The 16,680-nt window shown below is 41.1% G+C and overlaps 1 protein-coding gene across 4 annotated transcripts in view; it reads left to right on the top strand.

The window, feature by feature from the left end:
- Window positions 1-16,680, top strand: part of tln1 (talin 1) — a 95,604-nt gene that overhangs the window by 36,915 nt on the left and 42,009 nt on the right. For all 4 annotated transcript variants that reach the window (XM_037118332.1, XM_037118328.1, XM_037118331.1 and 1 more), the window contains 14 exons: window positions 614-715; window positions 2,680-2,756; window positions 2,946-3,126; window positions 6,131-6,244; window positions 6,364-6,472; window positions 8,612-8,820; window positions 8,911-9,009; window positions 10,424-10,591; window positions 10,740-11,034; window positions 12,536-12,702; window positions 12,811-12,939; window positions 14,274-14,387; window positions 14,815-14,928; window positions 15,409-15,543. In XM_037118332.1, coding sequence (XP_036974227.1) covers window positions 614-715; window positions 2,680-2,756; window positions 2,946-3,126; window positions 6,131-6,244; window positions 6,364-6,472; window positions 8,612-8,820; window positions 8,911-9,009; window positions 10,424-10,591; window positions 10,740-11,034; window positions 12,536-12,702; window positions 12,811-12,939; window positions 14,274-14,387; window positions 14,815-14,928; window positions 15,409-15,543 — 2,013 coding nt within the window. The remainder of the gene's footprint in view (window positions 1-613; window positions 716-2,679; window positions 2,757-2,945; window positions 3,127-6,130; window positions 6,245-6,363; window positions 6,473-8,611; window positions 8,821-8,910; window positions 9,010-10,423; window positions 10,592-10,739; window positions 11,035-12,535; window positions 12,703-12,810; window positions 12,940-14,273; window positions 14,388-14,814; window positions 14,929-15,408; window positions 15,544-16,680) is intronic.

The following is a 16,680-nucleotide window of genomic DNA, read 5'->3' as shown; positions in this document are numbered from 1 at the left end:
TGGGTCGCATGCTCTACCAACTGAGTTACTGGCACACCCAAAATAAACATTTTTAGTGAATGTGCAGATGTTTCTCAATCTGTTGACTGAAGGGGAGCCTGATATTTCACATTCATGTTTGTCATGTTGTTGGATATCACTATACAGGCAAAAGTAACTGTACATTCTCATGACTTGGACAGTACATCACATATTTTACACCTCCGGACTGACAGCTGATTCAGCGATGATGTCATCAAGAGAACTGAAGTTGCTTGGGCTTATGGTGTAGAGGAAAAAGATGTCCCATTTCTCCAAAAATATGTTTCCCCCATTTCTGTTTCTCCTCAAATAATCTCTTCCTTGCATCTTTTCGTTCCCTCCTCAATGGGATCAAGGTGTGGGTGTGGAAAAGAGTAATGAGAAGCACTTAATGGAATGTTATCATGTCCGTTCACATCTTTGCATTTTAAGAAAGAGAAGAAATTTATCAAGTGTCCCCAGCTGGACTTGAGCCATGGATGTTGTCATTCATGGTCTGAACCATCTAAGCCATTGTAACCCCTAAGCTACAAGGAAGCCCCCCGCATGTGTGAATCTTTAAATGCAAGGTTGTTCTTTGCTCTGCTTTCAGGACTTTGGAGACTACCAGGATGGTTACTACTCTGTGCAGACCACTGAGGGGGAGCAGATAGCTCAGCTTATTGCTGGTTACATCGACATCATCCTCAAAAAGGTAAAAGTCAGCAATAATATGGGACTGACATCTTATACACTACCATGGTAAAATGTATTTGTTTAAGGTATGCTGGCTTCATTTTTGAAAATAAGCGGAAATAAGTTTTACCTTAAATTTTCTTTGTCCTACTGCAGGTGAAGTCAGGTTGATTTCTTATTGGGAGTGTCACAGTTTCAATTCTAAATCAAAAATAGATGACTCGTATATTTAATGTCGATTATTGAAATCAGTAGTGGAATTGGTGATCGTTCCAGAAGGCAGTTTAATCTCTCTCTACCTTCAAATTCTTGTGTGTGTCCATCATCTGTCTGAGGAAATAAATAAATACACTTGCAGTGTGAGTTGTGAAAAGAGTTTTGCAGGTTGTGAAAGTCAAACTGTTGTTTTAAGGTATAGAGTTTCACTGGTTGTTCTCTATTGTCTGGTGAAATATTTTTATAAGATTTTGAATAAAATATTTAAAGATGAATTAATACCATGTTTCTTTTTGAGAGAAATATGAAAATGTAAATAACAGTTCTGAAGGCATTTAAAAAATATCTATTTAACTTGATTTAACAAATCAACATTTGTTAATCTAACATGACAAAGCCATCAGTGCTGAAAAAGAAAGTTTAAAATAGAATCGTTCCTTATTGCAGAGAAACAGCTGCTATAAATGCCTCACAGCTCCCTCTTTATCTTGTGTCATTGACCTATTGCTCATTATGTTGCAATGATGTCTAGCTGCTTATATTGTAACTCCCCTTCTGTTTTATACATCCTCTTCCTCACATAGTAATTGGTTTACTTAATTAAATGGATTACAGTCTTCTACCGATCAGGCATAACATTATGACCACCTGCCCAATATTGTGTTGGTCCCCCTTTTGCTGCCAAAACATCCCTGACCCGTCAAGACATGGACTCCACTAGACCCCTGAAGGAACGCTGTGGTATCTGACACCAAGATGTAAGAAGCAGATCCTTTATGTCTTGTAAGTTGCGAGGTGGGGCCTCCATGGATCAGACTTGTTTGTCCCACAGATCCCACAGATGCTCGATTGGATTGAGATCTGGGGAATTTGGAGGACAACTCAACACCTCAAACTTGTTGCTGTGCTCCTCAAACCATTCCTGAACCATTTTTGCTTTGTGGCACGGTGCATTATCCTGCTGAAAGAGGCCACAGCCATCAGAGAATACTGCTTCCACGAAAGGGTATAAACAGTCTGCAACAATGTTCAGGTAGGTGGTATGTGTCAAAGTATCCATATGGATGGCAGGACCCAAGATTCTTCTTCCATTGCTCCATGGTCCAGTTCTGATGCTCACACGCCCATTGTTGGTGCTTTTGGCGGTGGACAGGGGTCAGCATGGGCACCCTGACTGCTCTGCAGCCCCATACGCAACAAACTACAATGCGCTGTGTATTCTAACACCTTTCTATCAGAACCATCATTAACTTCTTTAGCAATTTGAACAACAATAGCAGTCTGTTGGATTGGACCACATGGGCCAGCCTTCACTCCCCACGTGCATCAATGAACCTTGGTCGCCCATAACCCTGTTCGCCGCTGTTCCGTCCTTGGTTCACTTTTGATAGATACTGACCACTGCAGACCGGGAACACCCCACAAGAGCTGCAGTACTGGAGATGTTCTGATCCAGTCGTCTAGCCATCACATATTGGCCCTACGCTTGCCCATTTTTCCTGCTTTTAACACGTCAACTTTGAGGACATGTTCACTTGCTGCCCACTAACAGGTGCCATGATGAAGAGATAATCAGTGTTATTCACTTCACCTGTCAGTGGTCATAATGTTATGCCTGATTGAACATTGTATTCAGTATGTATTCAGTGTACTCAGTCTCTTAAATGAGCCATAGCCTATGGGTTTTAATGGCTTTCTTAAATCCTTTAAATAACATTTTGGATGGTCCAGTGTGGTCACTACTGATGTCATTACTGTCTTTGTCAGAAAAAGAGCAAAGACCACTTCGGCCTGGAGGGAGACGAAGAGTCAACGATGCTGGAAGACTCTGTTTCACCCAAAAAGTAAGTGTGTGTGTGTCTGTGTGTCTGTGTTGGTGTGTGACAGATGGTGCTACTCATCATAGTGTGCTCCGAGCAGACAGCAGCAGTGGGTGCTTATGGACTACCTACACTTTGACTTCTGGGTGAAACCCTATATTTTGCCACAAAAGTAATTTCTGTCTTCCGTTTTCTTTTGTGACAACACTCCAGGTCCACAGTGCTGCAGCAGCAGTTTAACAAGGTGGGCAAGGTGGAGACAGGCTCAGTGGCCCTGCCAGCCATCATGCGTTCAGGAGCGGGAGGCCCAGAGAGCTTCCAGATGGGCTCTATGCCTCAGGCCAAGCAGCACATCACCAGTGGGCAGATGCACAGAGGACACATGCCTCCACTGGTAAAGCAATAACAAATATTACAAAAGGCTTGAATTGGCAGAATGTGACTCAAAATTCACTGTGTTCATAACACTCTGCATCTGTTCTGTACTGCACTGTTAAACTTGCATACAACTGGTGTAAAAATGTTGTATTAATGGAACCAAAACGCAGTAAGAAGACAAATTGATAATTTGCATTCAATTATATCATGATTAAATGATTTTCTAACATTGTTATTCTAAATCATTCTCGGGACAAATAAAGAAAGTGGTTGTCCAGCCAAATGTAAAATCTGTCAAGACTTTCAAGCCCAGTGAACTATTATAACAATTTGTGACAGCAAGAAAACACAAGACAGAAAAGAACAGGAGAAGTTAGCAAAGCATCTCATTCCTCATTCCTGGCTTTTATATTCAGGGTAAGCAGCATCTGTCAACAACTATGCAACAGGTAATGTTAAGATAGGAAGCTACATATAATGTCAGTCCTGATTAATTGTAACAGTAGGTATGCTAAGCAGGCTATTCCAAGCAGTGGATATTACTGTATTACTGTAACCGCTGCCACCGTAGCCTTGTAGCCTTACTTGTCCAGCAAAAAAAGCAGCTAACTCTGCGTCGCTCCTGAGTCTATACAAATCCCGCAGCTCCCGCCACCACTGAAATGATGGTCTGATATTTGGCTCGGTCCAATTGTTTCTTTTTACACCGCTTTTCTTTGTCAGTCTTCTTATTTCCTCTCTTTGATGTAGGCAATAGTGGGGCATTTTTCAGCTCTGTTGTTGTCTGTTCTCCACCATTTTTGAGTATCTGACCAGGTAAGAGCAGGCACTGCGCGGGGGAGGGGCACTGCCTCTGTTAGGGAGCGGGGCTGTCAGCAGCGTATGCACGACAGTGATTGACGCTGGTCGCATTCGATTGATGCAAATCAAATTACAGCCACTAGGGATGCACGGATCCACATTTTTTCACCTCTGATCCGATCCCGATACCTGAACTTGGTTATCTGCTGATACCGATATTATTCTGATACCAGAGCTCTGTTTGCTTTGATATTATTATTATTATTATTATTATTATTATTATTATTATTATTATTATTATTATTATTATTATTATCATCATTATTGTTGATTTTATATGAGGCTGAAATAAACTCCTCTCTACAGGCAAGCATGGCATTGGGCAGATGTCTGAAGTCCAAATATCTATAGTAAAACTCAGGGCTGGAACTCCTTTTAACTTCTCAGCTTCTTCTTGGTTGACACATGGTTGTATAGTTCAGGTAACGCAGTCTCTAATAAGTTTCGCCCTGATGGTGCATTTTCCACCACTGATAACGGTTGGTCATCCAGTATGATGAAGTTGAGTAACTTCGTAGATGTCTTTTGCTCACTGTTCAAAGTGGTATGTTTTTGGAGGTTGACGAGCTGCGGCGGCTGTCGCGATCGTAATTTCTGACAAGGGCACCACGGAGTATTAGATTTGGAACAACACTCACTGGCGGAACCCTGCGTACTTAGCAAGTGCGGATAGTGTACTACGTTTAAGTGTACTCATGGAAGTATGCATATCGTAACACAACAATGGTCAGTGGATTTCCTGATCCACTAACCAGTACTGTAGACTCTAGAATAGTTGCGTCGAAGAGAGAACTTACAAATATTGCAATACACTCAGAAAAGCAATTACTAATTTTTCAAATGCTTAATGTAACGTTTTCAGACTTTTAAGGTCTCAGTTGCCTTGACAAGAAAACAAATTTATAAGAAATCGGAAAAGTCTAGTTCCCCGTTCAATCCTGGGCTATTGGGTTGCTTTCACTGTTTAAATCCAGAAGGATTCTCATTGTAAGAGGCTCATTGTCTGCTCCCCTTACTGAGTTTTATATACATTCAGTGCCTGATATTTTTAGCATCCTGCAGCTGCTGTGGTTAGCCTCTTTGTAATGTAAAGCCATGGGGATTCGGATGTTACCAATTCTTATAGCATGTTTATGTTCAGCTTCTTGCTTTATGTTATACTTACAGCCTGATGTTATGTCAGTAAAGAAGCTGGTTTTAGTCATATTACCACAATTATTGTAAATTCCACATCTGTAGTTGCTAAGTTTTTTGTTGTACGGGCGGAAGATAACGCTTCACGTTTGCCTCCAAGGGTAGAGCTCTTCTAAAGCTAATGGTGGGGGCATCTGGAAAATCTTCTCTACGAGAACTGTCACTTTCTAATGTGGCCCAATTTCTTTTAGAGATTAGTTTTGTTTTATTTTATTTGCTTAGCTACCATATTGTGTCACAAAGAACACCTGATTTGAGCCTGGTCGTTGCTTCTGTTTTTGAACCACTAACTGTTCTCTAGTGAGACTTTTTGCTTTATTGTAAGCTCTGGATATAGTGTTTTGTTTATATCCTGCCTTCTCAAATCTTTGACTTCTTCTTTGGTGTGCAGGCCATGGCTTGTGGGTTTTGGCTGACTAACATATGCCTCGTCTGGTCTTCCTCCTTGTCGTATTGTTCATATTCCGTAGTTTCTTTTGGGTCTCATGTGTACTGTTCGTACTGTAATATTGCAGCCATTTTTTTCTGCCCTGATGAAGGCCTGAATGGCTGAAATGTGTTGCTGTGTTTTTACTATTGTTGTGATTCAACAGCCCTGATTAATTCATATTTAACTCATTACACTGTTGAATACCTCAGACTTTTTCTAAAATGTTGAAAGAACAAGATCCCTAAACTGATGGGCACCAGATGGCCACCATTTTCCACAACCTAGCAGCTCTCCTTGCATTCTGTTTTTTGACTGTGGAATTAGCCTTGTCTGACAGTCATTATTTCATGATGATTAAAACTAATCTGTATTTTTCTCTAGTGCCACATAGTGGACACCAGGAGTTACATTGACTCCTTTGCACAGTGTCTAAAACACATTGGGGCCTGCAGCAGACCACATAAATATTATAGAAACGGTATTAACTTTAATACAATAGGTCATATCAGTGACAGTGCTTTTGTTGTGTCCACAGACTTCAGCACAACAAGCCCTGACTGGAACTATCAACTCCAGTATGCAGGCTGTCCAGGCTGCCCAGGCCTCTCTGGATGACTTCGACACTCTGCCTCCACTGGGAACAGACGCGGTGAGATGAAATCTTTTCTGAGCCCAAGTGGATTGAATTAAGTGCGAATATATGTACAGAGTCAGTCCATTCTATGTCTTTGTCACCAGAAGGGTTTTCTTCTTTTACTTTTTATAAAGGCATCTCAAGCATGGCGCAAAAACAAGATGGATGAGTCTAAACATGAGATCCATTCTCAAGTGGATGCCATCACAGCAGGGACAGCATCTATGGTCAACCTCACTGCAGGTAGAAACACTGTGTCTCACCATACACTCTCATTATTGCTTCCAGTATGTGTAATGCCAATGATTGGAAAATATTATTATTATTATTAATACTAACAATAATAATAATAAACTCGAAAACTCACCAAACTTTACAGAAATGTCCGGCCCTATGCCAGATTTACTTAATTCCAAGGACATGTCAATATTCGTCCTGGGGGGCACAATAAGCGTTTAAATTTTAAAAACTTTAAAAATACCTACAAAACCAACAGTTCATGCTACAGGTTTGAAACTTTCACAATACTGCTGAAATTTAGTCCACTTAAACTCATTACAAATTATGAAGTCCATCAGTCAGTTAGCTCAGTGTGATAGATGACAGTTTTTGGTTCCAGAAGTCATGAGTTCAAGCCTCAAGTGGTCCAAAATGAACGTTGTTGTCAACTGTCTTGTCTTCCTATTCTCCTGTTTGTTGCTCAGCATTGCCTAAATTAGCCAAAAATAGCCCGGACCTTTTCTATCAGAAAAGCACTGGCAGAATGCTTCAGAGTGCTGAATACTTGCATGATAACCAAATCCAATGTGCACTGATTTTTTTTGCATCAGCCAAGGCTCTGATAACAGAGGGCTGACGACACAGTTTATACCTGGCTTTCAGTACTTGCAGTGATAAAAGCTTACCACCTATCTGCTCCCACTAATGGACTTTTCTGTCTTGGTTATATGTCTGATAAAGGTCAGACTTGACAGACGCAGCCAGAGCAAGCTTGTCTGACCTGATCTGATATATGATATGATACATAACTAACAAAAGCTTTGGCCCTTAAAGAGCACTTGATGTATTGCACTGATGTAGAAAAGTACTCAGTGTAAAGTGTCACCACTGATTGGTACAACAGACCAGCTTTCAGCCAGTGAGACCCTGCTTTTCAATTACTCTACTGACCTGATGACAGATGTACTGCAAAAAAAAATCTGATCCCCTTTACAATCCAATGCAGTTTGTGTATAGAAAAGTTAGTGCTGATGACACACAGTTTTACATATTAAACATGATCTGCACACGTGGGAATAGCTGCGAGCTCTGTCCACACCAACAATAAATTCTACACATTACTAGACATCACAAGGCAACGCGACAGCTGCTGAAGCTCTCATCAGTACAGTGAGTTACAGCAGTGTGTCACCACAAATAAAACACATATCTGAACGACATTCAGAGAGTCTTTTGCACCTAAATTCCTCCACAATCTTCTCTACGAACAACTTCTCTGCTTAGTCATTCTCAAAGAATGACACAACCAGTGTTTTTACCCCTGTAACCAGTCCACTCAGCCCTGCTGTTGGCCATGCACAGTAATGGGCAGCAGGGTAAGATTTTACCAGTGATTTGTTTTGTATTTAATTGTAATGATACATCTTGAAATAATGCTGCATATACACAGCTAAAAGAATGTGGCTATATGAAACCCAGACAACATCCAGATATTATCTCAATGCTACTATTAGCAGTCTTCTTTTGATCAGAACACCTACGACCCATGCCAGTGCCAGGTTTAAACATGGCAGTAGACGGATCATATTTGATTTTCCAAAATAAAAGCAATGTGTTGCAAACATCAAGCATGTTTGATAAGGTTGCTTGCTCACTCTGATTCTTGAGGCAGTCTTTGGGGTAGGGCTTCGGGGAAATGAGACAAGGTTTGATCAACTCTGTCTGGGTTGCATGGACAAGGATGTTAGAAAGCATCTTTAAAACGCCCGATCACCCTTGGTTTCGCCTTTAATTATGTGTGCTAGTGCAACCTAGCGTGTCGATTCTCAATCCTCAGGACAAACTCACACTTTCTTGGCACCGGCATGGGTGGGAGATGTGTGCTTTGGCAGGGTTTGGCTGCTCATGCACGAACATAGGCACAGTTGCGCAAAGTGGATGTGAAGTATAATCATGGCACGGTATGAAGCGACTTGACCTAGTGTGAGTGCCCCCTCAGACTCAGGGATGGCAGGGCTAACCTTCTCACAGCTCTGTGATGATTAGGTATTCCAGATCTGTATTCTGGCTTTTGACATGAACCCATGTGGTACTGAGTTTGTCCCATCTGTCTGTCCTCCTGTCTTACCCATCAATCCATCCATCCTTCTGTGTTGCTCTCAGGTGATCCTGCAGAGACGGACTACACAGCAGTGGGCTGTGCTGTCACCACAATCTCCTCCAACCTGACAGAGATGTCAAAGGGTGTTAAACTGCTGGCAGCGCTCATGGATGATGAAGGAGGAAATGGGCAACAGCTGCTGGGTGCTGCCAAGAACCTGGCCTGTGCTGTCTCTGAAATGCTGAGGACTGCCCAGCCCGCAAACACAGAGGTAGTGTGTATAGCCAAATGAACTAGGGAGATGTAGATCTGTTATGTCCATGAGTCCTGAGTTGATGTCCATTATATCTTTTGCTTCCAGCCTCGTCAGAACCTGCTACAGGCTGCGGGGAATGTGGGCCAGGCCAGTGGAGAGCTGCTGTCTCATATAGGAGAGACAGACACTGATCCACAGTTCCAGGTTTGTCCAGTTTAACAACTGATCAATGCAGTGTTGCTCTTATTTTTATAATAGCTTTTGGTGCTAGTTCTTGTAGTGTAGCACTACAATAACCAGCATCTAACCCATGGATTAAACTTACACCGGAATATCCCTTTAATGAAACTGCAAAATGTTGGCAAGCTGAAATGGTTGAACCCTCAATACTCCGTTTAAAAAATATACAAATGAATATGATATATTCCAGTTGGTGTGTTTTTTCTGTTCTTTTCTGGTTGTAATTGCCTTCATATACAGGCCATATTGAATCTATCCTGTGAAAGCTATTCAGAATACCGAAGACAGCTCTTACAAATGAAGTTAAGGCCAAATTAAAAGTAAGATTAAAATCCTGTTGAAAATGTGCTTTTTTCATAGGGTGGTTAGAGAGCACTATCACTATCCTGCTCAGCAGGTCGGCACCTTGCATGGCAGCTTCTTCCATTGGTGAATGGCTGTGTGCGCGATTATGTGAAAGCGCTCTGAAAGTGCAAGTCCATATATTTTTATTGATTTAAAATAGCTTTTGAATAGTGCATTTGGAATTACAAGGGTCAAGTAAAATTAACCTTTTGAAAACCAGCTTCCTAACAGATACAATAATGCCTGAGGATCTTCTTACACTGCAGCAGGATTTTCAGGCAGTACTTAAAACCACAAAGAACAGTCTTTATTTTTATTATTATATTCGTATGAATGCTGAAGGCATCCACAATGTACGTTCATGTTCTTTAATTGTAAATGTATATAAACTCTTGATCATGACTATATATACTTCTATGAATGGGATTCTTTATTATTGTTTTGAGAGCTGGCATGTGTTTTACATTTTATGTTCTACATAGCTATTACTTACAGTTGCATGTAATTGGTTAACAATATTTCCAAGGCATGGCACAATGAACTCAATGGGCCATTGTTTATCAATGCTAAATTGGACTTCAGCCACATTAAGGAATTTTATACGGCATCACAAGTGTGTAAAATTTTAATACAATTCTGCCAACAGAGGATGCTTACAGTAACATTAAGACATGACCTTTCTCAAGTTCTTCGGAATTTAATGAAAACAGAAAAGTATCCATGAGAATGTGCATGACATATTTAAAGTGTTTTGTAAAACATGCTTAACTGCTGTATATCTTCAATGTAATATTTCTTGGTGATCAAAATTCAACAATGTTGTATAGATGGGTTTGCTAAAAAAATCTGTGGGCCACACACAAAAATTGGAGAAATTGCAACTGTAGCAACAGCTGTAGAAGCTGACAGCTTCCAGCTCTTGCATGCATCTTCCTCAGGAATTGCACGCTCTAGTTAATAACTTTCCTCCCTTCACCGATGAGTGAGGAGTGGTCAGTGCTAAGTAAGAATAACTGCTGTATGTGTTTGACAGGACATGCTGATGCAGCTAGCTAAGGCTGTGGCTAACGCTGCAGCAGCTCTAGTGCTCAAAGCAAAGAACGTGGCCCAGAAGACAGAGGACTCAGCCCAGCAGAACCGGGTCATTGCTGCAGCCACTCAGTGTGCTCTGTCCACATCTCAGCTGGTGGCCTGCACCAGGGTGAGTAGTCTGAGACATATGTACTTAGAGCTGGACATTGACTGTTCTCTATATGAAAGCAGTGGTAAACAATGTTGTTGTTGGAAGTTCAGAATTTGGATTTTCTTTATGTATGTGGATGTAATTAATGACTTCACACACTTATCAGGTGGTGGCTCCAACCATAAGCTCCCCAGTGTGTCAGGAGCAGCTGATTGAGGCAGGCAAGCTGGTGGCCAAGTCAGTAGAAGGCTGCGTGGAGGCGTCACAGGGGGCCACTAATGATGAAGGCCTCCTGAAGCAGGTAGGTGTGGCTGCAACAGGTGTCACTCAGGCCCTCAATGAGCTGCTTCAACACATCAAACAGTATGCCAGTGGAGCCCATCCCATCGGACGCCACGGAGAAGCCACTGACCGCATTCTGGATGTCACGGAGAACATCTTTAGCTCAATGGGAGATGCAGGTAAGTGAAGGATGCTAAATTTATGACCACAGGGTTCACACAAATCACATGTTTTTTTATAACAGCTTAAAATAAACACGGTGCATAAATCTGCCCATGACCCAAACATTTTACCTTTTGGCCAAACATACATACTTGCTCAAATTTCACAACAGCAAATATTTTAAATCCAACGCATGGAACCCAAAAACCTCATGAAGTGTTGAAATGAATGTGACACCATTAATTAATTTACTTCAGGGGCAGTTTTATAAGATACGGCCAGAAATAGGGTATTGAAGCACTCAAAGAAAGATTTGATCAATTATCATTATCAACTAAGGGTGTCACGATTTTAAGTCGAAATTAAGTCACAGTCTCGAACTTCGAATTAAAAAATGGAATCGTCGATGCTGCCACGGTAAGTGTTGAAGTGCTGTGAGTCAACCTCCTCTAACTTAGCTACTAGCTAAGCCAGTAGCTATTAGCTACAGCCAGCCAAACGATAGCATGGTGTTACACCATTTCTGTTGGGCTGCCTTACCATGGTCGGGGAGCACAGGGGAGATGATTTCCTGCAGGGCTGAAGTTTGTGTGTATGTTTGGGGTGAACCACTTTCACGTGTTAAGCTGGTTGGGAAATAATACCAGGGAGCTTTGCTGTATCTGGAGGAGCCGTCGCCTTTATTCGCAGCCAAACTGCAGTCTATATTGTACACTTTATTGCCCTCGCTACTACTGCTACTCCTTTCGCTTCTCCTTCCATATCCAGTTTACTCAGTGGGTGAAGGTACACCCTGGATGAGTCCCCCTTTGGGGTTCAGTATCTTGCTCAAGGATACTTGACTGGAATTGAATCGAACCGTGACCTTAGAATCGAAAATTAAATCGAATCGAGGATTTGGAGACTCGTGACACCCCTATTATCAACAGAGTGTGGTGTTAAAATTATACACAAAATGCACAAGTGCACTGGTCCCCTGGAACTATCCTAAGACTAATTCTCCCTGTCACTGGGTAACTAGAATTAGAAATGAGAACTTATATTAGAAAGAATTAAAACAAAAAAAATGATCATTTCTTAATACAACAGAATTGTAGGTCCACAAGTGATGAGTGCAATGTGTGATGTGTACGGTATTGGCAAAATTCTATATTGGCTCCAGGAAGACTAACTGGTGCCAAGGGCTTTCAGCTAATAAGGATGGTTTTAAATAAATAAGTGGATCTGACTTGTTCTGGCATGTCCCACAGATGTTAAATCTTATTAGTCTCCAAGGGGCCTGGGCACAGCTTAGCCTTAACCTTGAGCCTTGTCACAATCCTTGGGCCACTCCCAAGCACTCCTTTTGGTTTGTGAGGATGCATTTGCTCTTGTCAGGGGTTTTAATCATATTTGTTTCACTTGTTTCACTCATTCACTGTTATGTATTGATGATATTTTCCAATGATAGCAGTCTAAAGGGTGGAAGTCTTTAAACTTGTGTATGTTCTACCTTTTCTCTCTCGTTTCACCCATTAGGTGAGATGGTTCGTCAGGCTCGTATCCTTGCCCAGGCCACATCTGACCTGGTCAATGCCATCAAGATGGATGCAGAGGGGGAGTCAGACCTGGAGAACTCGCGCAAGCTGCTATCAGCTGCCAAGCTTCTGGCTGATGCCACTGCAAAGATGGTGGAGGCTGCCAAGGTCTACCTTTGTCTTTTTCTTTCACATGTCTGCGCTTAACACAATAATACGAACTTCATTTCATTGAGTCTGTTTAATGTGTAATGACCTGTATGCATTTACCCCCAGGGTGCAGCAGCAAATCCTGACAGTGAGGAGCAACAGCAGAAGTTGCGAGAGGCTGCTGAAGGTCTCCGCATGGCCACCAATGCTGCCGCACAAAATGCTATCAAGAAGCGGCTTGTCAACAAACTAGAGGTAAAAGCAAGGAGGCAAAACGAAGAGTTAGAGAAATCTTAATGACGTTCACAAGCCCTGATTGTGTTTTTTTGTCTGTATTTAATTGTTGGATTGATCAGTGGAAGGCAGCGTAACAATTCCTCATCAGCTTGAATTAACAAAAATCGAACGGCATTAAAAGTGTATGTATTATTGAGAGTGATGGATGCAACCATTCCATATCCAACCAGGAGTTGTACGTTATGCCAACAAGAGGAAAAATGCATTTGTTGAGGACTATTTTTAGCGGCTGAATAATCCAGATTTTAGAGAATTTTGCATTGGTGCCAGGCTTTGTTGCCACCTCTATTGTACTATATGGGAGCTGCATTAACAAGCAGACATTTTATGGGACTAAAGGCAAGTCAAATTAAATGCTTACCATGGTAGATTAAAAAAAAAAAAGTTGCAAGTTAAGTGTCTCTTGAAAATATCGCAAAATCTGCATTCTTCATCTAAAAAAAGTCACTGTAATTATTAAAGAAACAATCGTTGCCATGAGTAAGGTTAGTTAAAGTACTATTACATTTTAACTAATTTATCAATTCAGTCTGTTACTAACCTCAATCAGAAGCTTGCAAACCCCTTAGGAATCGTGCATAAGATCAATGCAACTTGCATGTAAACACTTTATTTGATTTTCTTGCAAATCAAGGAAATGTACTTTGAAAATACATGAAACACTAGTTAAACACAGAATACCAGTGCCCTCAATACTCTCCCTTAATAGACTGCACTGAAGTTACTTTAATGTTACTAATTGGAGACCAGCAGCAAATCATCCAATACACAAAAAGCCTATAATTAGCCTATTCTCTGAAGTGTGAACTCATTTTTGTGGAGGTACTTCTTCATCAAAGGTTATATGCACATATTTGGTTTCGATCTGCAGCAAACTCTGTCACCAATGTTAAATTCATTGACTTAATGTCCCTTCCCTTTTTACAGGTTCCTTTTTTGTGACCAGTCTTTTGTGATGTTAAGATGTTTTCCACATAACCATAACAACCACAGTTTAAATGTGGCCTTTATTATAAATCAATAATAATGAAATGCTTTGGTTCACTTTACTGTTGGCTGCCGTTTATGTGGTTGAAAGTGTCAGTTAAGCAAGCATCCCAGTATTAGTTCTACTAAATAGCTGATATTAGTTATTGTTGTGCTACTGTAGTGCTGAAGTGCTACTGTAGAGTGAGTTAGCTGTAGTGCTCTCTACTTTAATCGGTTCTATTTATATACCATGTTTATTATTGGTCATATGCTAGCTTGTGTATACTACTGTTTAAAGCTGACGCATGTCTGTTTCCTGTCAGAATGCAGCCAAACAGGCAGCAGCAGCAGCCACTCAGACCATAGCTGCCGCTCAGCACGCCGCCTCTTCCAACAGGAACCAGGCTGCCCAGCAGCAGCTCGTCCAGAGCTGCAAGGTAGACACACTCACTGCCTGCCTCTATCTGTTCATCTCAGCACAGATGGTTTTGAATTCAAAATATAACCTTTTTTTCATCGACACTGTTTTCTCTCACTTTCTGAACCTTTCACGTTCTTTATTTGCTGTTCCAACTGAAATTCCACGAGTCATCCACTTCTAAAGTTAGAAACACAGGAGCATAATACTGACTAAAATGAAATGCATAAAATGAATATTTCCTATTTTTTATGAATGTTTCTTTGCCCCAAAATATACTATGGGACATGTACCTTCTAAGTAGTTCTGTGTGCTGTACCAGAAAATACTCCATTACCTTTAAATTCTGTTAGACTTAAAATGAGATAAAAAGATACAGGTAGTTCCATTGTGTTGTTTGATATGAGGTTACAGTATATTCTGTGTTGATGTGTGTGTGTCATCAGGTGGTGGCAGAGCAGATCCCTCAGCTGGTTCAGGGAGTCCGAGGCAGCCAGTCTCAGCCTGACAGCCCCAGCACTCAGCTGGCCCTCATCAGCGCCAGCCAGAACTTCCTGCAGGTAACTGTCACATCCAGCTTCATTCACTTGGTGAACAGGGACAACTTGGCAAGATTTTAATCAAGCCCAATTTACCAGAGTAGTAGAGTAATTAGACAGCAGAGAACAGATCATACATTCAAAGGACAGTTACAGAGATACAGCATGGATAAATACACCTACAGTACAAACAGATTGTGCATTTTAAGCTTTGTTATTGTTGGGAGTAAAAAACATAAAAACAACATAAGCGAGCAACATTGAGTCTCTGCAAATGTATTTTGATCTGGGTGGTTAGCAAATATGCACATTGAGGAATTTAAAGAAAAGAAATGTGTATATATATATTTTTTAATTCCTTACCTCTACTTAAATACTGTTAGAGCCGTACTTGTTGGTAGGAAGTGTCAGAATGTCTATCCAGCACTCTCGCATTGTGGAGCTGATCTTGCTTAAAGCTAGTTTTCATTTAATAGTTTGTCTCTTCTTCTCCTCTACCAGCCTGGTGCCAAGATGGTTACAGCCTCCAAGGCCACAGTTCCCACCATCAATGACCAAGCATCAGCGATGCAGCTCAGCCAATGTGCTAAGAACCTGGCCAGTGCTTTGGCTGAGCTCCGCACTGCATCACAGAAGGTACTACCCATCTATATACAGTTTTTATTACAGAGCTCCACCTTAAACTGACATTTTGTCTAATTTGATCAGGTTTAAAGCCTTAATCTTATGATACACGTTTTCAATCCTGTCGTACCTCTAGATTTTAGATTTTTGAACCTGGGATGTTTAGATCATGTACCTGCTGCTGCTGATCCAGGAGGAAGTGAGGCTCCCTAGTATCTTTTGGACTTGCCACAGCAGCCATTATGGAGCTGGACTTGACTGTTCAGTTCACATACTGTATCTCACCTCCCTGACTCTTTCCATTGATCCATGCTTGGAGTCAAGACAAGGAATGAGCAGTGGAGCGGAGTGTGCAATCCTAGTCGTCTATGTCGCAAGATGAGCAACATATTAAACATCGTTGTGAACAGGATTTTCCACCTCTGTCTGGTCACCTGCAACAGGGCTCATTGTTTAGGGATGAAAAGCAATAGCACTGACTTCAGCCAAATTGCACACAGCCAGGTCCATCGTGCCAGTGGAAGTATAAAAGTATCCTGTTGCTCCAATGGCTCACCACAAAAATTGAACACATCATTGTGCTGTACCCCACAACTGCCACTCCCTAAATCCTGTCAAACGATAGGCGAGTATTTTGTGAAACAAATTATCTTGATCACGTGATCTCACAAATCCAACAAGCTCTTTGCTTGTGGTAGAAAACACAGTGGTTAGACCAATAACAATGGCTGCTGTTCAGGAGATTCACCCTAGTTTTTGTGTTGAAGTCGTAGAAATAAACAAAAGGACAACTTGCTAACTCAAAACTAAATCTACTGAGCACTGTTTCCTAATATCTGCAAACTTTATTCATCACTCATTGAATCATGACATAGTCAATCATGACGAGTCCTCGCCACACAGATTTCATTTCAACCATCAAAGTTTTGTCACAATATAAACATTTCTAACTTAAATGCAATACCTGAAAAATATCAGTAATCAATTCCCCAAAAAATATTTGATACAACATTGAAGGCGTAAAATATTTATTTTATATATATTCAAAGATAAAGATAACAAGGCCTGTGTTCCGTGTGTTAAGCACAACAGCATTTAAGGAAATCTCCTCTGACCATAGTCAAAGGAGTGGGAGGGGCGGGAATATGT

The sequence above is a fragment of the Acanthopagrus latus genome, chromosome 12 (genome assembly GCF_904848185.1).
Source record: "Acanthopagrus latus isolate v.2019 chromosome 12, fAcaLat1.1, whole genome shotgun sequence".
Lineage (NCBI taxonomy): Eukaryota > Metazoa > Chordata > Actinopteri > Spariformes > Sparidae > Acanthopagrus > Acanthopagrus latus.
Note: the sequence above shows the minus strand (reverse complement) of the source record. Positions and strands in the feature narration are given on the sequence as shown.